At 48.8% G+C, this 26,823-nt stretch overlaps 3 protein-coding genes across 6 annotated transcripts in view; 1 reads left to right on the forward strand and 2 right to left on the reverse strand.

The window, feature by feature from the left end:
* Positions 1-612: 612 nt before the first annotated feature.
* pi15a (peptidase inhibitor 15a) lies at positions 613-4,628 on the reverse strand. Its single transcript, XM_029149327.3, has 6 exons — positions 4,221-4,628; positions 3,786-4,104; positions 3,282-3,400; positions 2,555-2,687; positions 2,360-2,475; positions 613-1,911 (listed from the first exon to the last, which is right to left on the reverse strand). Exons 2-6 carry the CDS (start codon positions 4,056-4,058, stop codon positions 1,776-1,778), a joined length of 777 nt encoding a protein of 258 aa, XP_029005160.1. The 5' UTR covers positions 4,059-4,104; positions 4,221-4,628; the 3' UTR covers positions 613-1,775.
* Positions 4,629-22,054: 17,426 nt separating this feature from the next.
* On the reverse strand, positions 22,055-24,664 carry gdap1 (ganglioside induced differentiation associated protein 1). Of its 3 annotated transcripts, none has more exons than XM_029147325.2 (6): positions 24,486-24,663; positions 23,938-24,130; positions 23,375-23,548; positions 23,043-23,137; positions 22,849-22,963; positions 22,055-22,731 (listed from the first exon to the last, which is right to left on the reverse strand). In XM_029147325.2, the coding sequence occupies exons 1-6, from the start codon at positions 24,615-24,617 to the stop codon at positions 22,379-22,381; spliced, it is 1,062 nt and encodes a 353-aa protein (XP_029003158.1). In that variant the 5' UTR covers positions 24,618-24,663; the 3' UTR covers positions 22,055-22,378. The 3 variants fall into 3 exon arrangements, with proteins under 3 accessions (XP_029003158.1, XP_055364131.1, XP_029003159.1); XM_055508156.1 differs by lacking the exon at positions 24,486-24,663 and adding an exon at positions 23,700-23,742 and having other exon boundaries at positions 23,938-24,077; XM_029147326.3 differs by having other exon boundaries at positions 22,460-22,771; positions 24,486-24,664.
* Positions 24,665-25,308: 644 nt separating this feature from the next.
* Positions 25,309-26,823, forward strand: part of jph1a (junctophilin 1a) — an 18,048-nt gene continuing 16,533 nt past the window's right edge. For both annotated transcript variants that reach the window (XM_029147321.3, XM_055508155.1), the window contains exons 1-2: positions 25,309-25,449; positions 25,558-26,066. In XM_029147321.3, the coding sequence (XP_029003154.1) occupies positions 25,688-26,066 (379 nt within the window). In that variant the 5' untranslated portion in view covers positions 25,309-25,449; positions 25,558-25,687. The remainder of the gene's footprint in view (positions 25,450-25,557; positions 26,067-26,823) is intronic.

The raw sequence follows: 26,823 nt of genomic DNA on the forward strand, positions 1-26,823 counted from the left end.
TCGGCAAATTCCCTGCCAACGCTCCGCTTTGTCGCTGTGTGCCTACGAACTTCTGACATCGGAGCTACTGCAACGATGCTGATGTGAAGCGTCTGGATCGGCTGCCCTCATCCCAACACCACAATCCAGACCCTTAAACTCAGTCAGTACCACTGATGGACAATCCAGGTAAAGGTTGGCAGCGGTTTAACTCGGCACAGGGGGCTGACCCCCCCCCTTATTATTATTGTAAGTCTGGCCCCAAAACCACATCCTGCAAGTCCCACTGAGGGAAAGGACAAGAACCGCAGCACCTGCTCAGCACATCAGAACATTTACTGTAGGGCTTCACGTCCCCAGTCGCAGTCTCCTTAACTTCCTAACAAACTACAACTTCATCGTGCTGTACACGAACACAAGCTTGTCTCTCTGTGGCTTTGTAAACGCCCTCTTTTCTGCTTCTAGCACCCCTGTGTAATAACGGTGCAATAACGGTGTAATGATTCACTCTAACCAACATCAGACATGACAAGTTTCCTCTGACACCTCACACAGCAGATACTAATCCTGAGACGAGCGGCAAACTGTGGTTAAACTGTGATAAACATTAAACGCAATAAAAATAAACACTTTTATTACAAATACAAAACATCAGGAAAACACAGTTCTGCATAAATATATTGTGGCAGTTGATTTAAATACAGTCAGTGCTGAAAATGTTCCTATTTTGTAAAGTCTAATCAAATTCAACTTATTCAACTGAATAACAATGTGAAACCATTTTTTTAAATGCTACTATTTGCCATAATGTTCATTTACATATTGTATCTGTCTTATTCAGTACATGTAAATCAATGGATATAGATACAGTCCTATAAAAAAAACACATGAATAACTTATGGAATACTTGAAGTTTAAGATAGTCCAGGTATAATAGTTATCTACATGTACAAAAACATTTCCTTGTATTTTTGGAAATTTACAAACAATTAAGGTGCGTACAAACTGCTACATAGTAAACATAGTAAACACTGCATTAGTCCATTACACCAAGACATTTGTATATATTGGTATATACTGAACCAATATACTGACATGTGGTTATGAAATGAATATGTGGGTAAGTTTTAACTCTAGCATAAATATTATATGAATGAAACCTGGCATAAGTGCAGTAAACCTGCAAATGCACCACGTAAATAAAGACACCAATGTCTGAGTCTGACAGATGTTTACAGTAAGTGCACTTTGGTCAACAACTGTTTTGAGAATCTGCTCCGAATGAAAATCCCCCGTGGGACCGCGTCCGTGTGCAACTCACCGTGTGGTTCAGAGCAGCTTCTAAGCCGAGGTCAAACGCTTTGATCTTCGTATCTCAACATTCTTGTGAAGGCTCACACACCACATGAGGGTGTGATGCCAATAGCACCAAAGTGAGTAGGAATGAGCAGCTATGATGGTATCACCGTGTGTCCTTAAATACCACATTGTCAACGGTAAACCAATCTAGTGAAAACAACAGGTATGCAGCCCCGCTGAGTTTAAGGACCCATTTGACATATAAATTACAATAATAGCCACCAGTTACCAGTAATACTGGTTAAAAAGTAACAAATTCAATTACAGAGTATTTACACGTCATCAGCACTAAATCGTCTGCTGCCTTGAAATTGTATGCGTGTCTTTAAATAAGCCCATATATACAAAATAGTGTGGTCCACAACTGTTGTGCAAATCCTTACAGGACGTCAATGATAATGTCTCTGTGGTGCTGTATGTTGACAGGAAACCTGTGTTTATTTGAACCAGTGCAGGTAGTTCGTCTTGAGAGCGGGGAAGCACATGTTGTTGCTGCAGGAGCCGCCGTAGCTCGGGGGGCAGGCGGAGCAGGGGACGCCGACTTTGTAGGGAGCCTCTCCGATCCAGTTGCCCCTGGAAGACATTGGCGGGTAAAATTATAATGATAATTGTGAAGCAGGAGCTTGAACGGCGATAGCGACAACAGTGCCCCCTATAGGTTTGAAACCGAACTGTTGCTAAACTCAACGACCTTGAGAGGTCGCACGCCCCCCCGAGCCCCACGAACCCGGTCACCAGCGCCCTGATCCCGTTACTCGTACATATGTCTCGGACCTGGGTCACGAGTCGGTCACGAGTCCGTCGGGGTTTTGGATCGGCTGAGTCTGAGTGTTCTGCAGCGCCGCGTGGGCCCGCGGAGCTTAGCCGCCGCCGTGCGGCTCCGCGGGCCCACATCGGGGTTATCAACATGGGTGGCATTTCACAGTGTAGCGCCGAACACAGAGGGGCCTGTGTCAGGATTAGGACCGGCACCGTCACCAGGTTAGCAGGTTCGTCAGAGGGAACCCCTAGCAGGACTTACTTGGGCGAGTAGTTGCACACTAAGTACGTGGCGCGTTTCCACACCGAGCCCCATACGTTCATATTGTGGCACGTGTGGACGGCGCAGCCGACTTTGTTGGACGTGGCCCAGACCATCTACAAAGAGGAGAAGCCGCTCACTGGGGGTGTCGCTAACATTTAGCATTGCCACGTGTGAGTCCGTTTGCAGGCGTACCTGCGTGTAATGAGTGCACATGGGTCCGTAGCATCGGAGGGGGCAGCGCGGGTTGCAGTCACGGGGGTATGGGAACGAGTAGTCTTTGACCTCGTCGTACCAGGGTTTGACCAGCTGGAGAATGGATCGGTACCTGCGGACATGACATACAGCAACAGGCAGAATCAGAACTTTAGTCACTACTAATCAGGTGTCGGGGTCAAAGGTCAAGTCAAAAGTGACCTGAGTGACATGTGGGGGAACATGAAAGTGCCTCAGTTTCAGCAGGCAGCTAAGGTTAATAGAAGGGAACACATGTTCTTCTCAAGAGGCTCCAGAAAGTCAGAGTTCCTCTTCGGCCACTTAAATACTGTAAATTATGACATTTTCTGGCAGGAGCCCAGAACGGTTGCACCTCTGAGCCCCGTGCTGCTCCTCAATAAAATCGACGAGGGAAGGAGCATGTGAAGGTGCGCTGTTCTCTCCGAGACGGAAAGTCGTGACCCACTAAAGGGATGCGCCTCCGTCCTCATGGGTCACGGCTGAAAACACAGGTCGTGTTTATTTGGACGGCCACAGCGGCATTCCTCAAGCAGTCACCAGGTCACAGTGCAAAAAACGCTCAGGGGAAACAGGACGGGGGCTGTGAGGCCATGACTGCTGAGAAAGAAGCCCGTCCCTGAGAGGAGCAGCAGATGTCAGGGAGGGGGGAGGAGGGGGGAGGAGGGCGGAGGTAAAGGTCACTCACCGCCCTGTCCTGACGGAGAGGTTCTGACCCAGGAACCTGAGGAGGTGAGGCGGCCCGTGCTCCCACAGGCAGGCGTGAGCCCAGTCCTCGGCCGTCTTGGCCAGAGTGTCGTCCCACACCTAAACACAGCGGTGGAAAAACAGCTCAACGCCTCTGGGGCTTTAAATCACAGACGTCGTCCATCAAACTGTGAGCTTTTATCGAATCGGCTGCGGTGCGATGACACGTGGTGCAGTGGGGCTTGTGGCTCCGACTCTATTGCAGCTCAATTAGTGGTAGTTTAGTTGCACGTAATTGAAAGGCAGCCATCGGCCAGCGTGGTGAACTGTGCTGAACTGCACTGGAACATTGCACCCGCTGCTCATAAACTCCATCCTTCCTCATGCACAGCTCCGGGCTCTTGGTACCACACGTGACTGAGTACAGTTAGTGGGAACAGACGTTCTACAAATGACAATATAGCACACGCATACGTGCACGCGCACCGATAAGAGCGTCTCCTACCATGTATTCCATGTTGGACGCCGGCGGAAACACCTTCCCCCGCACTTTGTTGTGGTAATCAAGGATGGCGATCATGTCGTTCTGACTGATGTAACGCTTCCTCCGGCTCTTGGAGACAGCGGCGGGGTCCGTGCCGGAGCTTTGCGCTGCGCCAAGGCTGGTGAAATTGGCGCCTTGCGGGGACGCGGACGCCGCGGGCGGATTCGCTGCCAGTGCACTTGCTCCGCAAGATATGCACACCAGTATGAGGTCTAGGAACAGCTGAGGCGTCATGTTCGGGCTCGGGAGTCTGCAGACTGGATATCCCGCTCCTGGAGTTCTGTGGGAAGGAACCAAGAAGATCCATTTCGAGCTTTCAGACAGACTTAATTAAAAAATGTTTTACTCTACCTTCACATAGTTGCTTAGAATGACGTAAAAAGGCTTCGGTCCTACCTTTTGTTGCGCAGCAGTGCGTCGCTGAGGTAGAATCACCTCCAGATCTTCGCTAATGAATCGGAGAGAGGGAGGGCTGCGCGGCTGCGGCTGCGGCTGCTGAGGGGAGAACTGCGCTTTGCAAACGTTGTGAGAACTTCAGGAGAAGTCCTGCCTGGCGACTTTATATAGTGCCGTGGCACCACGCAGGAAGTGCGCGTGCCTCGGAGGTAGACGCGCAGCCCCTCCTCGCTACCTGACACGCGACATCAGTTAGGAACGGGCTGCGCTTGGCGTCTCCTCACGCGCCCCTGGCGCACCCTGCGCTCGGTTTGCGCCGCGTATGATTAATGAACGCGAATGCACCAAGAAGAATGGATCATGTGAAGCGCATCCATCCATTTAGCGCGTCCCTCAGGCTCCGCTCGCCACTGGACGGAGGGGAGCCAGCGGTTGGAAGCGTTAAATCAGTGTGAGAGCTGGGTTTGTGCGACCTATCGAGGCTTATTGTTCTATTTATTATGCCATAAAAATGACGCCTGGTTACCGTGCGTGTTGCCAGGGCGGACGCAAATGCATAAACCCGTCTGCAGGTCATCACTTTCATTGGCAGCTGGCGAACAAATTAGAGAAACAGTTTTCCTTCCCCTTCTCGTCTCCCCCCTCTCTCCCCCCTTCCTCCCCCCGTCCTGTTGCAGACAACCGGTGCCTTCGCCATAAACCGCCTTGGACGTGATGGACCTTTCAGGTGCTGGAACGTGTGGAGGGGATATATCACCCGAGTGGGTGCAACAAAGGCTCTCTCTCCTGCTTCCTAGTCTACTTATTGCTTCCACAATAAAATGAAGGTCTCACAGGGAGAGAGAGAGAGTTACTGGTTTAACTATGATGCAGTAAACATCTCTACTGCTGGATCTACTTGGTTGGATACGTCTTTGTCCTTTTTTAATATCGACTAATGTGATCAGCTGTGAAGGGCTCTCAGCATCATCACATCTGTTCAGTGTTTTGACTCATCGTCCCATCTGGTACCAATAGTCAGGACACTCTCCATCCAGCTTGACCCAGCAGCCAGAGATTCTGAGCCGATCTCCAGGTTTAGAGGCATCTTATAATCCACGCTCGCGTGCGCACACACACACAAACACACACACACACACACACACACACACACACACACACACACGCACACACACACCTGCTTCACATTAGCTGAGGCCATCTTCAGCTCTGTTCACATGTAAACAACGCAGTCAAAAGTTAAGTTTCACAGTGGAAAAGCTGGAAGCAGAATACTGTACGCTTCTCTCTCTCTCTCTCTCTCTCTCTCTCTCTCTCTCTCTCTCTCTCTCTCTCTCTCTCTCTCTCTCTCTCTCCCTTACACACACAGCTCCTCCATGTGCCGTCTTCCCAAGGCTCCAGATGATATTCCCTGATTCTCAGAGTGCTGGTGAACCCAGTGACTTCCAGAGAGGTCAAAGCAGTATTATTATATTATCGGAGGAGTAATTAGAGCATTATTTGGGGCACATGCTGCTCCGAGGGTCCTTGGGTCTGTTTTGGAAAGGCATTCTTTTTCTGTCAGAGCATTTATTTACCTACAATACATTGTTCCAAGTTTCCCCCGTGCTTTTCCCCCCTCTCAGGAGGCCCCTCGAAGCCCAGCGCCGATGCCAGTACAGCACAGAGAATGAGGTGCAGCAGGGAGCAAAGGGAAGACGGAGGACTAGCCTACAAGCATTAGACATACACAACTACTGTAATGCTCAATGTATGTGTACAGATGGCAGACACAGTCAAAACACAAATGAAACAAAAAGTGTTTGTATAATTTTATTCTGAAATAGAGCATCACAGGCATGCGACTAATGTCTAAAACATCCACCTTGGTCTTTTTCGACTGTTATTTGACCCAGCTTTGGACACAAGTCCCGACCTGCACAGTTCAAGGAGTAACAGAATCCTTCAAGGCTTCCAGCGCCGTCGGCTGCTCCGGCAATCAGGACTCCGGCTCAGCAGCGCCCCACCCGAGGCTGCTGTTGCTGCACCGGCTTACACCATCGGGATCGGGGAAGCCATTGGAACGGACGGATGAGCCCGAAGAGTGAAAAGCTGCAGTTCACGATGCTCCCGGCCCCGCAGGGCGAGCGTGTGAGCGCCCATGATGCCACCGTCGCGTGTGCAGCAAGCCAGAGCGAGGGCGACGCTCGCTTTAGGGGGAAGACAGGCCGCCAGAGTCCGGCCACAAGGAAAACAAATACAATTAAATAAAGAATTCCACCGCCTCCGAAGTTCACTTGCTTTTCAAAGCACAGGCTGCGGTTGCTTATTTAATTATCAGATAAGAGAGTTTGGTATTGTAAATATGAGTAGTATCGCCAGCGGCCTGTTAGCGTAGCTTAGCACAAACTGCTGCTCTGGCGTGTACAGCCTGACGGTGTGCCAGACTATTTCTGGGCCACGTGTAGGACAGGACTCCAGCAAATAGACCGCTATCGGTCCAATCTGCTGCACAAAGACCTTGGTTGTTGTTTTGGACACTCAGTATAATATAGTAAATAGGTTTTAGATGAAGTCAGCTGATGGAGCTGGAGGCTGAGCTGGACAATAAGTCAGTCAGTAAACAATTCAAGTAGTTCAATGCTGAGCATCGGAACAAATCAACATTGTATGGATTTATGGCGTTTGGAGAGGCTGCGCTGGGACAGAGCCTGAGAAGCTGTGATGTCACGACTTGGTTTTTATTGGCCCGGGGGCAAAAAGTAATGGTGACATTTCCAGAGTGGTTTACACTGGGAAGCAGCCCAGACTCCAACTCCCCGGTTCGCCCCGGCCGCTTTCTCCCACATGCAGCTGTTGCGCATTGTGTCCGTGGAATATACAGTTACATGGCAAATACTGTACGTTTCACACAGTCTGCGAGGAGCGAAGGAGCTGCAAATGCTTCAACCCTGTGTCCCCGTCTGGAGGTCAGGACTGGATGATTACTCCTCCCTTGTCCGACGACCAGCTAGCGCAGTAATTACGTCAATGAATATCTGTGTGTTGTGATCAAAGAGTGATCTCACCGAGCCCTCGGTCAATCCAGCGCTTTAAATGCTGCTTTCTCTGGACCTCATATACACATACAAGGCGCTAGCACGACATCCACAAAGTAAAACCATTTTTGCCAGCTGGTACTGTAACTACAGTATTTACTGCTGAGCCATAAAGCCCTGTAGTCAAAGAGCCTCCACAAACACGCCCGTGGAGGATCGGCTCCGGCCCGGATGCTTCCCTCTGTTGTTGTCTAGATACGAGTCCGGCTGTTGTTTGCCTGCGCAGTGGATTCATCCCCAGCTGTGCTCACAGGAAGAAAACGCCGCAAGGACAATTAAGGCAAATATAAAATGTAAACAGCAGCGTTGGAGTCTGGAGAATTCAAAGGACCAATGTTCTTGGATAATTCCTAGAGGTGCCTACTGTAAACTTGATGCTGGACTGTAAAGTGCTTGAGCACATACACAACTAAACCACTTTTCCCGTAAAGAGTGTGGGAAACAACCTGAGGGGTTCCTAGAGGGGGGACGTTTTCCTCAGGAATAAGTTGCAAAGCTTGTGTATCTATTTTTGACACGCTACATTCCTTTGCCCCCAGATTTTCTCACCCATCTATACGATATTTACAACCATCTTTGATGCCCGGGCCTTGTAAGACTGGACGGAGGAGGGCTGCGGTCACAGGCAGACATTTCTCAAGAGGTTCAGATGTCGGCTGACAGAGAGACAGGCAAACATGAAAACTCCAGCAGGAGCTAAAGTTAGAACCCAGGCGTCCTGCAAGACCAGCAGGTAAGAGCGGGTACCACCTGGGGCACGAGCCAGAACCATCGACCCGCGGACCTTCACACCCAAAACAGAGGGTGCAAAGGTTGAAGGTCAGGTACGGACGGAGGACAGTGGGGATCAGCTGGAAGAAACTGGGCATTTGGGTTGTAGCCACGACAACGACGACCAGAAACGGGTAAAACGGCAAAAAGTGGCAGGTGCAAAGAAACAAAAGGAAACAGATGAAAAGAGTCAAACCAAGTGAGCGGGAGCGCTAACGGCTAGCGTGTTAGCGTCTTCCGCCCTCACCTCGACCCCCGTAATCCCCGTCACCTGATGCAAACACACCATATGCACCATACGCTGACCCACTTTCCTCTGCCAGCAGTTTCAGCTGAAGCTTCGCAGCCTCGCTGCTCGTGTTTTGGCCTTTTGCCTAAATTCTCTGGACTTTGGCTTCTGACTCCCCAGATGGGATCCAGTTTGCCAGCTCCTCTGAAAACTTCATCACTCTTCTTCTACTTGTCTGGGAAGTTTAATGATTTATATATTTATATTTTTTCTTCTGTCCTGAAATGAAAACTCATATAAGCACAATGTTTCTGGTGATTTATGATTTGACTGTATGGTGTTCACGGTCACAAAGCGGGGAAGGAGCCTGGCGTTCCTGGGCCTGTGTGGGTGGTTCAGGCTTGATCCTTGCTCACTTGGCACCTGGTACGAGCATGTGGGAGGCCGGGAAGCACAGGCGAGCCCTGCAACCTGCCGTGTCCGTGTCCAGAGTGCAGCGGTGACACCTGGTGAGCTGTACCATTCATCATTAAAGAATATGCAAATTGTTACGTGGGATTATTTTTTTTTATGTCCGCTTTTCTTTCTCGATCCTATTAGGGCGCGTTCGGGCAGCTACCTGCCAGAAACCATGCAACGAGTATAATAACACAAGCGATTCCATTGTTACGCTCTTGGTTTGCTCCTTTCATGATCTAAGTAGGAAAAAAAACTTCATCTTACAGTAGTTAGGTTTAAAGGTGGACTTCTGTGCTATGGATTTGACATAATAGACACAGTATTAGCCTTAAAACCGAGTTCAAACCTTCACACGGATTTTTCTCTTGCATTCTCTTCTTGGCTCTTCTGGTTTTGGCAGCGACGTTGAACAGAACTTGGGAAATCGACCACAAAGTCCACCAAGAGTTCAGGAGTTATGACACTGGGATCCGAGCAGCTTCCCAGCTTCCCCCAAAACTTGATTTGTGAGAAACATGATATCATCAAATAAGGGTCAACGCGCGTCGTACATAGAGCGGCCTCGTGCGTATTCCGAGCGTCGCGCCGTGACGCGGGATGAGCGATCGTCAGTCTCCGATTTGCGGGCTCGGGTCCAGGCTGTATTTACGATGACATCAGTGTTTGTGTTGGACCCGTCTTATCGGAGCAGCTCGAGTCGTCTCGCGCTCCGCGTTCGCTGGAAAGGCCGGACTGGAGGTGGAGATGAAGCAGCGTCTCTGCAAAGGGCTGGGAGTCCCCTCCGCTCGGCCCCTCGTGCTCCTCATTCTCCTGCTGCTGTTTTTCTCAGTATTTCCCAAGTTCTTCCAAGCACAACTGATGGGACCGGTCACAGCGCCTCGTACTTTATTGAGTATTTCCCAAACACTGGGCCAGAAACCAGTTGTTAGGTCGAAAAGGGAGTTTTTTTTTATTTCATCTGTCAATGTGATTGAAAATATAGTTTGAAATGTTGACGCATGACTTCAGTCTCACTCCTAGTTTTCCTCTCTTCCAGGATGTTTTTGTGAAAACAAGCCGACCTCCAGTGTTTTGTGCTGCGCCTCCTTTGTAGAGCCTGAACCTTGTAACGTTTTATGACTGAGCTCTTGGTTCAACACAAACACATATGTTGTATGAAGCAAGTGCTGCCAGGTCATGGTCTCTGCAGCTCGATTGCATGGAGACAAAAGGAAATTGCTTTGTTTATGTATTTATTTATGAGCTTTGCCTGTGAGATACTTTGACCATTGTGTTCAGTGCCTAAGCATGAACCCAGACACTGTTTCATATTAACACAGATATTAACACGTCACATGTTCTGGTATCTACTGTAACTAACAACAGGACTGATGCAGAGGACAGAGATGGGAAATACATACAAGTAATATTTTAATAAATAATCTCCAAAGACAAGACTTTTATTTTGAAGTCACAAATTATTTTTCTGAAGAATAGGGCGCTATATTATCTAGAGGAAGGAAGAAGGTATTTATTTCAGGGGAAATAAAAATGCTGAACTCATTTTATCTATTACAGTACTCAAAGCTTTAAATGAGTCCAACAACTGACTTCGGTCCAGACTTGGACTCAAGTGCAGAACCGAATGCTTCGTTTGTGCAATGAGAGTCCAAAAGTCAGAGACGTGTTGAGTTCATGCAGTGGAATAAAAACTTTGTTTACATGGCCGATGCTTCTTTAAACCACAACTAATAGAAATGTTGCCAGTGCATATCAAAAACATCAGTGTGTGTAAGCTGTTTTCAGTTGGAGACAAATTAATTCTCTAATGAGTATTTGCAATAGTTTATTGTACGAGCTTGTGGGATTTACTCAAAGTAAACCATGGTCACGTGAAAGCCTGCAGGAACACAGCAGAGTCATTAGCGTGTTGCAGTTCTCCTCCTAAAGACGCATCAATCACTGCCTGAGTATTGTCACGTTGGCGTAAATCGGTTGTTGAAATATGAAATAGTGAAGAGTAGAATCAACATCTTTCTTGAACCTGGGATGGATTTTCCGATATTAATGATTTTGGTTTTGTTCAAAGCCTTGCGTCACAATAAGAATATTTTGTAATTGTATCCCTTCAAGTCTTTGCTCATGATAAGCTTTCTCCTTGCATGTGTGTGTTTGTGCGTGTGTGTATGTGTGTGTGTGCGTGTGTTATGCATGTATGTGTGTGCGTGCGTGCATGTGTGTGTGCGTGTGTGTGTTTGTCTGTGTTTTGCATGTATGTGTGTGTGTGTGTGCGTGTGTGTGTGTGTTTGTCTGTGCATGTATGTGCGTGTGTGCGTGTGTGCGCGTGAGTGTGAGTGCGTGTCTAGGTGCGTGTGGTTGTGTGCACGCATGTGTGTGTTCATATGTGTGTGTGTGTGTGTGTGTGTGCCTGTGCGTGTGCATGTGTGTGTGTGTATGTGTGGGGGGGTTAATGACTGACTGACCCTGCTACTGAAATCCTGCCCAGGCTCGATGCAAAGCGCCGCTCAGACCAAAGAAAACAGTTCGTCATTGCTTCGGTCTGTGACGTCTTTGTTGCACCGGCTGCGGATGCTCACATCTTTCTCAACAGCGGTACTAAACATCCAAGTTCACGATATCAGATGTGAAGGAAAGGAAGCCAGGTCACTGTGAGGAGCATCCAGAAGTCATCCTTCTTTTCTTTTTTGTGTAACTGCTACTATCGCTCAGCCTCCACCTGATCTGAGCTGCGTGTTCACTCGTGGTGAACGTATCCGTGTTTCTCATTTCACGTGCTCAGCAACAGCTTAAACCATTTAACATATGATCGCTGTGCAAGGAAAATCACAGACTTTCCTAATTTCACATTATTATGTCTCCAGTACGTGATGTTCCACTTTTTCCATGTGTTATTTAGTGAACAAGTGATGTAATTGAGCATTTGTGTTCCTTCTACTTCCCTTTAATCTGTCTTGTCCTCTGTAGTGAGTGAATGGCTGAAGGTCCTCAGACATATCGGTCATCCCATGGTGTGTGTTCAAGAGCTGAAGGAAGTCTGGTTCCCACTAAACAACACAGTTTGAGACATTTTGAGATATTCCCAGCTATAAACATTTACATATCTCTGCATATGAATTTATTGAATGCATGTCTAAGCTAGGTGTCGTTTCCTGGACTTGTTTCCTGTTGAGCATCACCACGAGGCTCGTCCTGAAGCTCTGCTGCTACACAGTCCTTCCACAAGCTGCACATGGTTGCAATTAGACCAGTCTCTTCGTTTCCTCTTGTCTGTATTTATTGCTCTTAGAATAAAAGACTGAATGAAGAAATGAAACGCTCTTGTTCATATAACTTCTCAAGTGTTCATTTGGAACAACAAACGTATGGATGCGTCTATCAGATAGAAAAACATTCAGTCATGGCTAAGTTTGCAGCAATGAAGAAACAAAGTTAAAGAAGGTGGAAGTGGAGAAACATATTTTCCTTCCGTCTTTGCTAACTGCAGTCACTGTTTATATTTTATCTCGCTGCTCATAAATGACAGTCCTTCCCATCAGTTTGCTTTACACCCTTTCCTTGAAATCGCCTATTATCTGAGGACGGGCTGCGGCCGCACGCCGTCGTGATGGTAAACTTTCACCAACCTCTGACCTGCAGACGCACAGTAGCAGAGTGATTCCAGATGTAGAGAGGAACGATGTCGCTGTTCCCGCGTCATCCGCGCTGCGTCAGCGGCTGCGACTCATGTTACGTATTTGCCTAACCCCTGTCTACCGGTCGCCGTGGAGACAATCAGGTTCACGACCTCAAGGAGTAGGTGTTAAAGTCAGATTAGTCTTGTCTCGGAGTCGCCTCAAGAAGATTTAAACCCAATAAAAGCTGGAGATCCTCGTGTCTGTTGTGAGGCTGCATATGCTCAATAAATTATGTAAGATTAGAGACTTACAATATTCTTAAACTCTTACAATGAGATCCACTGGGAGAATATTCTAACAGCAGCAGGATCCCCTTTCTCTCCTGGGTGGGCTCAGCCGTGGAGCGGACATGCAGTGTACTCAACAGGATAAAACATATTCCATGCTTTTATTTTGTCTTTTTAAATTATCGCCCTTCATAGAAAAAGACACAAAGAGTGATATTCAGGCAGGTTTATACTAAAATTCTATTACCTTTCGCCTTTAGTAGTTTTTCCAGATGCGTAAAACAAACATGTTTTCAGCTCCATGCCAAAGGGTGTACTGTAGTTCTGCATGTGAACTGACTGAAGGAGCCACATGTAGAAGGTTTGTGCAGTTTGGTGGAGTTTGGATGCAGAAGGAAAACAGGCGTTAATGGGAGGAGATTGGTTAATTAAGGTGAGGAGTGGGCAGCACCTGGTAACAGTGGAACCTGGAGCCTCTCTGGAACGAGTCATGGAACTCTGGAGAACAGCTGTTTCATAACTGGTTCATAGCTCCCTGCAAACGCATGAACCTAATATTGATTCATTATTTTTGCACTTGGTTTATCTTTTCATCTTTTTAACCGCTATTCAATCACAGCTTCTTTAAATGTGCTTCGTCTCTTGGCGGCTGGTGATAAACTGTAGTTTTTCTTGCCGCGCCCATTAGCTGATGCTACAAATACGGTGGAAAAGGTGGAAGGAGCAGACACCACAGAATGTAAACACGGTCCAACTGTACATAAATGTCTCGGTTTCGCATTCAGCTCCATCCAAGTGACATCGAAGTGGGAATCCGCAGGCTGCAGCGCTCTGTTTTAACTGGAAGCCTTTGAGCTCTGGGTGTCTCAGATCCCCTCCCGCTGGAGCCAGAAGCCGCCTTTACACCGAGCTCCGCCGCGTGTGAAACGGATTATTCAATAAAGATTTATTTACCGTGCATCTGCTGAAAGGTGACGCCGTATGGAAAAGTCAGATTATGAGCAACAGGGTGTTGGGATTTGGTTTAAAGTAGGTTAAATTGGGGATTTCCAGCCTTCTGAAATTTGTGAGTTTTATTATGTTGGTGTTGGCCGTTCAGGGAGTTCCAGTACTTTTTCAGAGTGAGATATTCGTCACATGGCGTGAAAAATGAGACGTCTAGCCAACAAAAGTAAAGTCGGTTATCCTCCCAGCAGAAGACGAACCGGGCCTGGTCTTCTTCCATCACTCGCTTTCAGTGAACTGTCATGGGAGAAGAAATGAAACGGTGTGAAATGCCCAGAATGTTACACTCGCATCACTGTCCTGACTTTAAGTTATGCTGTTCAGTTTTTACATGTGGGAGCAAATACAGTGCGTACATACAGTAGTTTTCTTACAATATGATAAAGACCCCCCCTTATAACTCGGTGCAGTTGTTACACAGGCCACCAGAGGGCACAGGCCTTTCCTCGTGGATCCATCTTACAGTATGTGATGATGTCACATTTGCCCATTGATTTCAAATTAAAACCGATAACAGATTTAGGATTTTGTGCACGATTGGATAAATACATTTAAATTTATTGGCGTAGAAAAACCAGCTCCTCGTTCAGCTCTTGGTAAAAACGTGAGCATATTCCTTCAGGCAGCTGATCGCGACCATCTCTAGTATGATGGTGTTGCTATGGTGCGTGCTTCCGCTTCCCTCTTTGGACATTCAAGTTTATGACACTGGAAGCGAAAGCCTGGAGCGCTTGGGAGGCGTCCGTGAGGTGACCCCAGTCATTAAAAACAGTCCGAGGACACGAATTCTCGGAACTCGGCCACATGTGAAGGAAAAGCAGTGGGTGGTAGTGACGTAAAACACATCCAAGGTGCACAGACCCCCCCCCCCCCCCAAAAAAAGCAGCTTTCTCCTTTGTCTGCTGAGGCAAACGCTGCTTACGCTAATCCTTCTCCCATTAGAAAAATACCTTTTGAGAACTTCAGCTTCAGCGTCCAGTTAGTGGGAGAGCTTTTATTGAACCCGTGACCGGTTCCTCTCCCCAACCTCCACAATTCCCCGTGGATGCGAGTGACGTAACTCTGCCAGTGTTATTACAAGGGGCCGTTAGGGGGAATGACGCAGCCTGGCACATGATTAGTGTAGTAAAACCAACACGCACGTGCACCGGGGCTTACAGGCTGCTAAAGAGGCCTGCAGGGCCTGTTAAGTGTGTGTCCAGCGCTCATTTCCACCCACCTGGATGCGTGTCAGTCTGTAGCGGTAGTAAAGGTCAGTAGAACACTCCGACCGTCGCGTGGGCACTCTCCTGACGGGACACGGAGCTCAGGAAGCAGGACGTTGTCTGAGGTTGTGGATGGATTCGTACGCGGACGAGCCGCGAGTGGAAAGGAAATAAAATCACCCGGGCAAAACACATCATCTGAGCGAAAATCCAAATAATAGCCGTTTCAGGCCAAATCCAACCCACGCTAATTGAATTGCCTGACACTGGATCCTGCCTCTACCTCATTTTACCCTCCGTACGTCGGGCGCCTTGTTTCCCTGACGTGTCTCCGATGCCGCGTGGCTCTTTTGTTTAGATGGAATCCTTCACTTTGACCTCTTTGCTGCTATTTTTAGGCCACGGCTCCAGTATTTGGCTGCTGCCTCGTGAGCTGCAGGACGGTGGACCTGCGGTGGCTGGCGGTCGGGCCAGTGGCTGGCGGTCGCCCCCCACGCCCCACGGGGGGCGGGCGGCGGTCACACCCTGGAGGTGACTGCATGACTGAACGTGAAGGCCACGTGTGGGTGGGTGCTGGTGGCTCTGACGCGGACGTCTGAGCCGACGCCTTCCACCAGCCTCCTCAACGGAACCAGATCCACGCGACCTGTTGACATTCGAGAGCCGCCGTGACCTTCGAGTACTGATACCCGCCTTTCCTCCCACGTCAGAACTTGTGCATCTTGAGGGATGAGTCCGTCATGAGCGGTTAAAGACGCCGCCAGCAAAAACAAGACTTCCTCTTTAAATCCCTCTGGCAGCAAGAAAAGGGAGCCAGCTTATATTTTCGTGGAATTGGTCTGTAATGGGCATTTGACAGAGACAGAAACCAAACGTGTTTATAGTTATTCTAAACGGTGACCCCGGACGGTGCCGGTGACAAGATGATTGGGATAAAGACTCCCATTTTCATTCATTCGCAGACTTGTACTCGATTGTTTTCGTTTAATGTGCCCCATGAAGACGTAGTTATGGACGAGTGAGCGGAGCAGCGGCCAATTAGAGTAGTCGATGGTGGACAGTCGCAGGGAGATTGGAGGCTTGTGTGAAGAAGAGGGTCCAGTTTGTCACTTCTTGGCCTTTTCCCGTGCCCCAAAACGCCTGAGAGACGAATGATGGACGAGGGAAAGACAAGTGTTTGTCCGCCAGCATCCCACCTTCATCCCTTCGTTTCTACAAAACGCAGCATGTGCTCGGAGCCCAGCGCTGTGGGGCGTGCGCTCTGCCTCGCGGTGACTCACGGGCCTGAGACGCACACGTTTACAGTTTGTCGGTCGGAGTGCGATTCCGTATCGGTGCAAATGTTTGTTAGTACAGTGCTGCCATCCAGCAGCGGAGCCCTCGCACCAAACCTCCAAAGACATAAAGCCCCCGGCGCGGCCTTGTGCTTCTCACCGCGAATGCCATGGGGATAAAACAGAGGTAAACACGGCTAATTCCCAACCCTGTATTTATTCTGGTTCCACTGAAACTGAAATCCACCTTTAATCTCTCGTTTTAAAGAGAGCCATCGACGCTGTGTCACTGCCGAGTGGAGTAGTTTAATGTATGGGATGAATGGACGCTCTCTGTTTTGGTTGACTTCGGCTCCATTGTTGCTGGACGCGTCTCAAGTGACCCAGACCTTTTTATAATAATTCACTATTATATTCCAGCTTATACCTCTTTCTTTTCTTTTCGTTAAGTTATTTTCAGAGAGTAACCGAGACTTCGGTCGAGTTCCAATCGGATTCAAAGCCAGAACAGGTTCTTGTTGGAACACATTATTCGGGGTGTTTCCAGGTCCCATTTATTGTCCATAAACCCATGGTGGGGAGCGGCTGAAGAAGCGCCACAGGAAGACTGTCACTGTGAGATGATGATCGCTGCACGTGTCCAGTCGTAGTCCTTCTCTCCACTGGTGTTAATGGGTTCAGGCACCAGAGAGAGAGAGAGAGAAAGAGAGAGAGAGAGAGAGAGCAGGCCTCTCTCGCCCTCCATGGATACAGCCATGTCAATAAAAGCCCCTTTGCCATTTAATACCGCTCTTTGTAACAATGAAATACTGCTGGGATCCAAATGAGAGACTTTTTAATGGCGACGCGTTTTCAGGCGAGGCAGCGTTTCTGGCTTTTATTTGACGAGTCAGCGCTTTTCGGAAATGAGCATCAAGCAAACAGGTCTTTGTTCCTCTCGAACGCCTCCTTCCTATAGATGCACTAAAAGCCCAGCGTGCGAATGACAGACAGGCTCAGCTCGGATGCTGAACGATTGCTTTCAACAGGCCCAGGCCATTAGCCCCAGAGAGGCTGTTACGACTTGGTTATTTCTGTTGATTTATGCTTTATTTGTTCTTGGATAATATTCAATCACTCAGAAACTTTATATTCATTTGATTTTTTTTTTTTACAGAAGGTCCAGAGAGAACAGACCCGCAGTAAAAAGCGAGGCTGTGACTCGTCCTCAGGTCTCCCGCTGCGTGTCTAACGGAGACGGATCCCACACTTCCATGCGCAGGAACGTTCCTCTGGCCGGGAGCCAAGGCCACCGCACATAATCAGTGTTAACGACACGCAGTCCAGCGCGCGCGGCCCTCGCTGGCGCTTGAAAGCCGCGCGGCTCGGCGGATCGTTCATCCCGAAACAAGTGTTTCTCATTATGTCGAGTATTGTGTTTGGCAGCGGCGCCGCAAAAATCCTGCCAATGCAAAATCTGCTTTCCAGTGCCTGCTTAGAATGCCATATATAGTTTCATCTGTTATCCTGCTCAATTCGCAGAGATAATCCACCCAGTCAGCATGTTTTCATGGCTCAAGTATGTTATAGCTGATACCCTGTGAACTAGCTGCCTTCGCTCGGCTTCTTTCTGCCCGTCGTTGGTCCTCACGCGTTGGATCCACGTCTGACCTCTAACTGTTGACGCGCAAACGCTCAAACGTATTTGCAGGTGCGTCTAGATATTCGGGATAATAAATAATAAATAAATAAATAAAAACAAATCCTGAGCAGTTATAGTTAGGTTCTGTAATAAGTTAAAGCTGAACGCTGCTCTAACTCCATAGAACACAACTTGTCCTGACACCACTTAAAATGCCCGTATCCTCCAATTCTCTGGAGAAACTCAGCGCCTCCCTTTGCCAGCGGGGCTTTGAACAAGCAGCGCATCTTGTGCTGCCTCTGCACACATCGAACCCGCAAAGGCCAGACGGCAACGTGACCCCTCAAAAGCTTTCCTCAAGGCGGCGAATGGGAACGGACTGAACCCAGTGCGTTTCTCACCTCAGCTGAACCAATGAAACTACCGCTGTAGTATTTTACCTCCTGGTGGGAGGGTTCAAGTTCTGATTTACTGCTTTTAAATGTAGAGCCAGTCTGAACAAATCCTAGTATTGGCCCATTATCTAGTATGATGGGATGTGACTGAATCTGACTTTATACCAACAAATAACTCTTACAGTATTTCACTCATGCTGATGAGGGTACCGAGTGAAACGTATTCCCTCTCAGCTGATCTAGTTGGTTCCTGGGTTACAGTACGTACAGTACCAATCTTCTGTTGTTATCCCAGTGATGTTGGTCCACGGTGGTGTTGTTGCTATGACAACACATCCGCTCTGGTCACCACCTCACCACACTTACAAAAGGATCAGACCTTCACCGGTGTTCTCATTTCAGATACCATGTTGGCGGCCTGGTACTGTAGCTCAATGGGTAGAGCTTTGACATGAGAAGCAGAAGGTCCCTGAGACACAGACTCCACACTAACCCCCCGGGAGCCCCCATGCGTGGCCCACTGCCAAAGGCAGAGCACACAGCTTCCCCAAGCACCCGCTTCGGATGTTATCAGCCATTACGAATGGGCTGATCAGAACTTATCAGCGCATTCGTATGGGCCAGTAGGTGCCTGCTCTGCCTCCTCGCGAACAGCTAACAGCTAGCTAAGTTGCTATGTTAAGCAGCTTTAGAGGTTATTGTGATTAGGGTTAGGGCTGGATAACGGGTGGGGGGTTCAGGTTATAGTTAGCTAACACAATACCGCTAGCTACTTGCTAAGTTATGCTCGCTAATAAATCAAAATCCAAAACTTCGATCCTCCCGTCGGAACAACAACAGCTCAACAGCGCCCATACTGACTCTGCTGGTTAAATCATCCGAGCCGTGATCAACCTTACGGATCATTGACAACGATCTACCGCACCTATTCACCGCTGCCAGCAGGTAGATGGGCACCTACCGGCTCATACGTATGGGCTGATAACCACTGATAATGACCATTGAATGGCGTGATAACGTCCGAAGCCGCTCCCCCAAGAGGATCAATAGGGTGCAGTATGTACTGTAGTTGTGTAGTACAGGGAGAGCTAACGGCTAATGGTAGCGTAGCTGCGATGTAGCTGATGTTCTTGGGTTTGTAGGTCTGATACATATACAAATGTTTGAACTTTCTGACTTCTGATCAACTATAAGTTTTGCTCTTTCTTAATCTTCAATTCTAAGTTATTTGGATCACACTTCTCGCTTGGTAGCGTTTGACAACACCTGTCAAACGTGCCCCCTGTCCACGCTGGGCTCCTCCCGCCATCTCGCCTTCGCGCTGACATCGCGGCGGCTCATTTTCATACGCACAAAACTCATTTTACACAATAAAAAGCTGGGCGACGTGTTTGACTTGGCCGCACCTGGCCAATTGAGGGGAGATTTATAATGCGCCCGGTGCGTTCCAAGCGGGGTTGGGTATCACCGCGCCTGTGCAGCCCTGTTTATGTAGGCCAAGTTTAAATATTTGAGGAGCACATGTGGGGATGAATGGTGGCACTGGGTTTCATCATAAAGCTGCGAAGAGTGAGCCAGCAGGGGGTCATTTTAACACTAGTGTCAACATGGTGAGAGCCCACCTCTGTCGGCTCAGCAAACACTGCATCGCAGACGCTCCGAGCGGTGACGCTGCTTTCTGGAAGCCTCCGCTGGGTTTCTCAGAACACATTTTGATGGTGCCAACAGGCTTTGGCCGCCCCTCGACGATCCTGAGCGGAGCGTCCAAAGTAACCATGAGGGGAAATATAAAAGCGGGAGTTACGAGAGAGTGGGAGTGCGGTCTGCTCATTAGATAATAATGACAGATGTGCGACGCAGCTGCTGCTCCGGGCGCAGAGACAGTTCGGACGGAGCGGTGACACTTCTTTGTCCACGGTGGGTCATTATGTGACGTCAGCGCGAGGAATAAATGAGGCTCGTCTTCAGAACGTCTTCTGAGCTTCCATGCTCCCGCCTCCGCCCGCTGCAACAGCTACTGTACTGCTGCGTGGGTTTCTGTTTACGCAGCCTGCCTGTCTGCATCATCACCCCACCGTCCACCTGCATCGCTCAGCTCTCACTCCAGCAAGAGAAGAGTTCTCTATCTGTTTGTTTCCCCTGTAGACATGGGGACTGTCCCAGTGAAGAAGGAGCATGAGTTCCATTGAGAGGATGGAGAGAGAGAGAGAGAGAAAGAGAGAGAGAGAGAGAGAGAGAGAGAGAGAGAGAGAGAGAGGACTGGATGGCTGTAGAGAGCAGTTTAGTTTATTTGAATGGCAGCGCGCACACAGCTTTGTGTTAGCGGTCTGAGCGATTGCCAGTCTCCATCATTCACCAGAGAGGTTTAAGGACGCTCCAAACGGGAACGCAAGTGATCTACCACAAATTACAGTGTCCCAGCAGGCATCCCAGCGCTAATGCCACATCGTCCAGGACGTAACGTCTCACTGATCACGCTGTCACGTTCCTCGTAGAACGTCTTACTCGGTTTAAATGAGGCTTGCTTGCCTCATGTTGACCAAGCAAAGGTCTCTCAATGGAAACTTCCAGCAGAACTAGGCTCAGGGTTGGCGGCCGTCTGCCCTGACAGGTTGAAGGAAGGCGCTGGAGGAGACAGATAAGAACAAATGACCACCAGCAACAACAGTTATAGTGTGAAGCCCCCGCTGATCTGGCAGCCTTTAGGATTGGAGGTGGTTCAGTGTCTCCTGCAGTTTGGTGTCCGATAAAATGTGACAGGAAAGAGAATTCACTTGCATCATAAAATAGAGTATTTAGTACTCAAGCTCCAGTGTGAATATTCTCCTACCCTCATGTTGCTAATACTGAATTCTGACCTATCAAAGTGAAGATCAGTAGAATCTGGCCCCAGCAACACTTGGAGCAGGCAGCTGGTCCAAGTCTGATCCTAATCCTGCAGATTGCAATTTGGAGATGTCACAGTTGAAGCATTTCTAAACCTTGTTCTGGCAGAAGAATAAGGTTTATTGAGGAAACTGACATGTTACTTGAATATCGTCTCACAGTAATGGGATAGTTTGTTATACAGTAAAAACTGGCATCATCCTTTTAAATGTCTCTGACAGTTTAACAGATGTGTCAACGCTTGTGTTTAGAACCCTTCAGATATTTGGTTGTATGTATCTGGCAAAGGTGTGCGTGACTCTAATGTTACACGATGTTGACTGAAGCAAAGAGGAAACCACCGTTTACACCTGCTGGACTGGAAACAGCTCAACAGTAACACGTCAGACGCTGCACGACTCCAATAAGGGCTTTAATTTGTCAGCTGGGTGCAACAGCATTGTCCAAGGGGCGTCTATTCTTAAGTATCATGCATGTACTTCATGCTATCCAGGAAATGCAGAAGTCTGTTATTTGGGGAAACACTGCCCCCTAGTGGAGACAAGCAAGTCTAGTTATTAAGGTAGGACAACGCATTTTAAGCAATTATCCCCCATGCTCACGTTTGTTTGTATGCTGTAATCTGTCAATGACAGGTCTGAAAATCAGCTTAAATAGCATAGGTCGCCGACCATTACGCAGCAGAGCAGAGCTTTTAAACTTTAAGACTCAGATCATTAGCCACAAAAAGGCACCTGTGCCATAAAAGCCCAGGCTGACCTTATAGGATGTTGTAAATGTTTGACCCTCGACGGCATGTGATGGCGTGCTCAGTGGTGCTGAGTTGTGGTTTTTAGGGCCGCTCTCAGTTAGATTTGATTGACGGGAAACACGGAGCAGTTTAATGCTGGACAGATGTTCCTCTGAGCACCTGCAGGAGTCTGCGATGACCCCCTCTGCTCGGGTTTTTGTGTGTATTTCAGCCCATTTAGTTTTGTTGCGTTGTTTTGATTTGGCATAAAATCAACTGAATGACAGGCAGTTTTCTTTTGGTTTATTTTTTAGTACAGGTTATGACTCAAAGCCTTCAGTCATGTATTCATATATATTCAGAGAACTGGAAAAACACTAAACATTTGAACATTTGATGGGTGAAATCTGACTTTTGGTAAATAATGCAGCAGTCGTTTATTGTGCGCGGACAAAAGTGCGTTTTTGTGCTACCAGTAAACGAAAACAACTAAGATCTGCTTCAATTACTGTCCTGTACGTGCCACTGCTGTCAGTTTAGCTTTGCTTGCGTGTACAGTGGGCACCCCGGGCCGATCCCGTCCCACGCCGCCGCTTCCCCCTCGCTCAGCCAACGGCCGTCATCCTCCTCTTCACGAACAGGAAGCCGAGGTACGTGGCTCCTCCCAGGACGCCGATCAGCAGAGTGGCCCCGGCGAGCGCCGGCGCCTTCCTCCTGGCCAGGCGGAACGCCACGGGCAGCACGGCCGAGATCAGGATGTTGTTGACGTGGCCCAGGACCCTCCGGAAGGCCGGCCGCTCCACCACGCGCTCGTAGTACGCCCCCAGGTTGCCGCGGTTACCGTCGCCCCAGTAGCGGCGGGAGAGGCCGAGGAACTTGAGGCGGTGGAGGACGACGGCCAGCGAGACGTCGGCCATGCTGAAGAAGTCCCCGCACAGCCAGGACTGACCGCCTTCTTCTGCGAGCGAGAGGTGAGACCAACCAAATCTCAAGTACGGCTGTAAGACGCTGATTTAATATTATTACTGCACAAATGACGTGGAATCATTTAATAAAAATGCATTTCTTTATTTACCTGGTGTTTCCTCCACTCTCCTCTGCAGTTCTGTTTCTACCTGGTCCATCACATTCTCCAGCTCATCCAGAAGCTTTTTCAGGTACTTTATGTTGTCGTGGTCAAACAACTTGGACTGCAGAAGCATTTTTAGTTGGTTTCATTAGTTGAGTGTATTATTATTATTATTATAGCGACACTCAGTTTGAACTCACCTTCAGGCGCCTCTGTTTCGCTACGTAAGCATCTTTAAGCTCCGGATTCTGCTCAGCCAGTTTCTTCAGCTCCGACTCTGTGTTCCCGATCTGTGCTGTCACATAAAACACACAGGAGCATATTAGAAGCCGTGAGCCTCACTGTGTCCTCACGCGAACAGCATCCTGCTCCAATCAGGCTCACATCAACTGATCTGCTTAGACGTTCACTTCATTTGCCATTATATGAATGCAGCTATTCTGTCCACATCTGTGCCAATTCGAACCGGTAGCATTATTGCTGAGGCTAGAAGTACATCGTGTGAAACACAAGGGGGCAGTGCTCGTCCTACTTTGAATGCACGTGGCAGCATACGCCGGTATGTGGGAGTCCACGGTGATCTCAGGGTGGAGGATGCAGCCGTGCGTGTAGGCGTCCATCTGTAGTGAGTCCAGCAGCTCCCTGTAGTGCTGCACTCTGTGGTAGTATGTACTTCCTTCCGCAGGCACCAGCTTGGGAGAACCTTCTGCAAATAAACAAGGAATGAAGCAAGGTTTGGTTTATTGCAGACTGATTCCTACCAAACACTGATGTACAAAACTGCTGCGTTGAATGTTTTTTTTTTTAATTTAAATGAGGGAATTTAAACCAGTCATAATATTTACTAGTTTACTTACCAGATTCTCTCCCCTTTAAGATGACTGATGATAGGATGAGACCCTATTCTATCATGAATGCGGACCAACAGAAAATAAAAAGTAAAGACAATGAGTGAATAAATAACTGAAAAAAATACAAATCCACCCAACATAAATATAATAATTAACAAAAAGGCATAATTTAAAACCAAAACTACTGGAACAGGTTGACTGTGAGCGAGGAGAGGAAACCCGAGCGCTCTTCGTTTGCTCTCACCATCATTGAAGTTCTGCTCCAGGTAGTCCATGATCTGCGCTGGGTCACATATGACGTTGTCACGGTGGACCAGAACCGGTACCTCACCAGCCGGATTCAGGCGCATGAACCATGGCTCGTTGTGTTCACTGAGCGGTAGACTCACGTCATACTCCTCACACTGCAGACCTTTCTCCGCTATGGCCAAACGCACCTGGAAAACAACCATCAACAACAAAACGCTGAGATATTTTACTGATTGCCTTTAAAGCAAATCTTCATGTTCTTTTTCTTCACTTCTTGCACATTGGACATACGCCTGAGGTTTGTTGCACAGGTCCTAAAAATATATGATATGAACATGAAATCAGTTGGGTCTAGTTCACAGATGACACGCATATTATTAACCATCTCGTGAGGAGCTGTCCATTAAACTGCGGTGCTGAACCACATACGTCATCACAACACTGTGTTCATACAAGGACCTCAAACGACCCACAACAACCAGTACACGCCTCTCGGTAGGAGCTGTCCGCTGACATGCGGTGCTGAAACGCCGTGACGCTCACCTTCTGCGAATTGAAAGACTGCGTCCAGTGATAAAGCTTCAGCTTCGATTCGGTTCCACGCTGCTGTTTTGCGTCTTCCCCGATGAGAGCAGATTTCTCATCTTGGCTTTCACAGCTGATTTCCGACGCCATTTTATTTGCTGTTACTTTTTGAACAGGCGAGGTCGGCGAATTACGTCACAGTCAAAGTACACGTGCACCCCCTACAGGCTCGGAGTGTTTAACTGTCACTGTCACTTAACACAATGAAAGTTGGTTGTAATCTGTACATATAGTCACGGTCACATGTTCCTAATTTTCACCTAATAATACAAAACATTAGCTTAATTCTTTACAAATTCCGATTAGTGTTACACAGAACTGATAGGTGCTTGCGACGACAGACCTGTACGCTCTCTAATCCACACATTCTTACACTAAACGATCATAGGTGATGCAATGAGGAGGTTTGACCAGCAGGGGTCGCCATTTTTAGAGCGTGAACTACTGTTCTCTAGTTGGTGTTATTTTTAAGAGTTATTACTGTGATGTATGAGCCTAATCACGGGTGTTTATTTAAAGCATTTTAATTGCAGATAGTTCTTCTGTTTTGTATAGTTTTAGAGATGCACTGAGTGATTTATATCTGATTAAGTAAAATACCTTTTGCGTTTAGTCGGTGTAATAAACGTTTTAATAAGTACAGGCTCTGGGAATATTTAACAAATTAAATTTACAATTAGACCAAAAATATGATGCACAGCTTATACTTTTTAGAGGCGATTCCCAAACGTGGAGCTGACTTGCCGGGGTCCAGGATGCTTTCGGTTCGGTGGGGGCAGTGGGAGGTACCTGTGGCGTGACGTTGCCGTTGGCCCAGTGTCTTTTTCAGCGGGGACTCGGCGCCTGTCTCTCTCCCTCTGCGATCAGTGGGTGAGAGGGGGGAGAGAGCGACGCACAGCACAGAACCCGGCGTGCGCCTCCGGTAAGTGACACCTTCACGCTTTACCATCGCAAACGCCTTTTGCGTGACATGTGCGGGCGCAGCGTCCTCATCGCCGTGTGCATCGTCCTGTCTCCCGTTCTCCGGCAGTCACCATCTTTGCTGGCTCATCCTTTCATCGCCGCCACCGACCCTGGATCCCGCTGCCTCGGCGCCGGAGACGCCAGGAGAGCTTGCAGCAGCGCACCGACCATCCGCTGAATCTCCAGTGCGCATCTGAATGACGGGCGGAAGGTTTGACTTCGACGACGGTGGCACGTACTGCGGGGGGTGGGAGGATGGCAAAGCCCACGGACACGGCATCTGCACCGGACCCAAGGGCCAGGGCGAGTACGCCGGGTCCTGGTCGCACGGCTTCGAGATCGTAGGGGTGTACACTTGGCCCAGCGGGAATACCTACAGGGGCTACTGGTCCCAGGGGAAGCGGCACGGGCTCGGCGTGGAGAATAAGGGCAAGTGGATCTACCGCGGAGAGTGGAGCCACGGCTTCAAGGGTCGCTACGGAGTCCGGCAGAGCCACAACACGCCTGCCAGATACGACGGTACGTGGAGCAACGGGCTGCAGGACGGATATGGGATCGAAACGTATGGAGACGGCGGTAAGGACCTCTATCGTATATAAGCGTGCGTGTGTGTGTGTGTGTGTGTGTGATGCGTTAACGGGCGCCAGCCGACGATGCGCGGCGCGCGTAAGTGATGGGAGCTAATAAAAACACGTCGGTGCGTGAATCTGCGTCGCGTGTGAGCAGCGCCGGGGCTGAGGTTGCGCAGTGCGCACCACCGGCCGCAACGACAGCGGAGTTCTGACGCTTGTAATGTTACAGCACTGACTTGACGGACAGTGCGCAAGTTAACGGCTGTGAGCGCGTGGACGGAAAGTGGCTCCTGTTGCAGTGGCCCCACGAAGAAGAAGCGCGGAAACCAGAGCAACCCAGTCAGTGTGGAGCCGAACAGCCTGTCACCTGTTTTACTGCTGCGAAACACCTGTGACGATACGATATGTGTGTATTAAGGCACGAGACAGGCTGAGAAGTCACACGAGGCTTTGATCTCACTAACTGGTAGTTTGTTCCCAGGGGATTTTGTCTAAAGACACATTGTGACCAGTGAGACAATGACTCCAGTGGCCTGAAGGCTTCGGCCGTTGTGTGTCACACACAGCGCTCGCTGGATGTAAAACATTCAAGTCACTTAGGATTTGTGAGCATGATCTTCACTAACAGCTGCCTTACGGTGCCGGGTAAATGCCTCGCATACGGCGGCCGCAGAGGGCCGGGCCTGGGAAATCAGCTGATCCTAGAGGATCTACGGAACATCTGGCCGCCTGACCCCGCGGCAGCCTGATAACTTGATCTG

This window comes from Betta splendens, chromosome 4 (genome assembly GCF_900634795.4).
Source record: "Betta splendens chromosome 4, fBetSpl5.4, whole genome shotgun sequence".
NCBI lineage: Eukaryota > Metazoa > Chordata > Actinopteri > Anabantiformes > Osphronemidae > Betta > Betta splendens.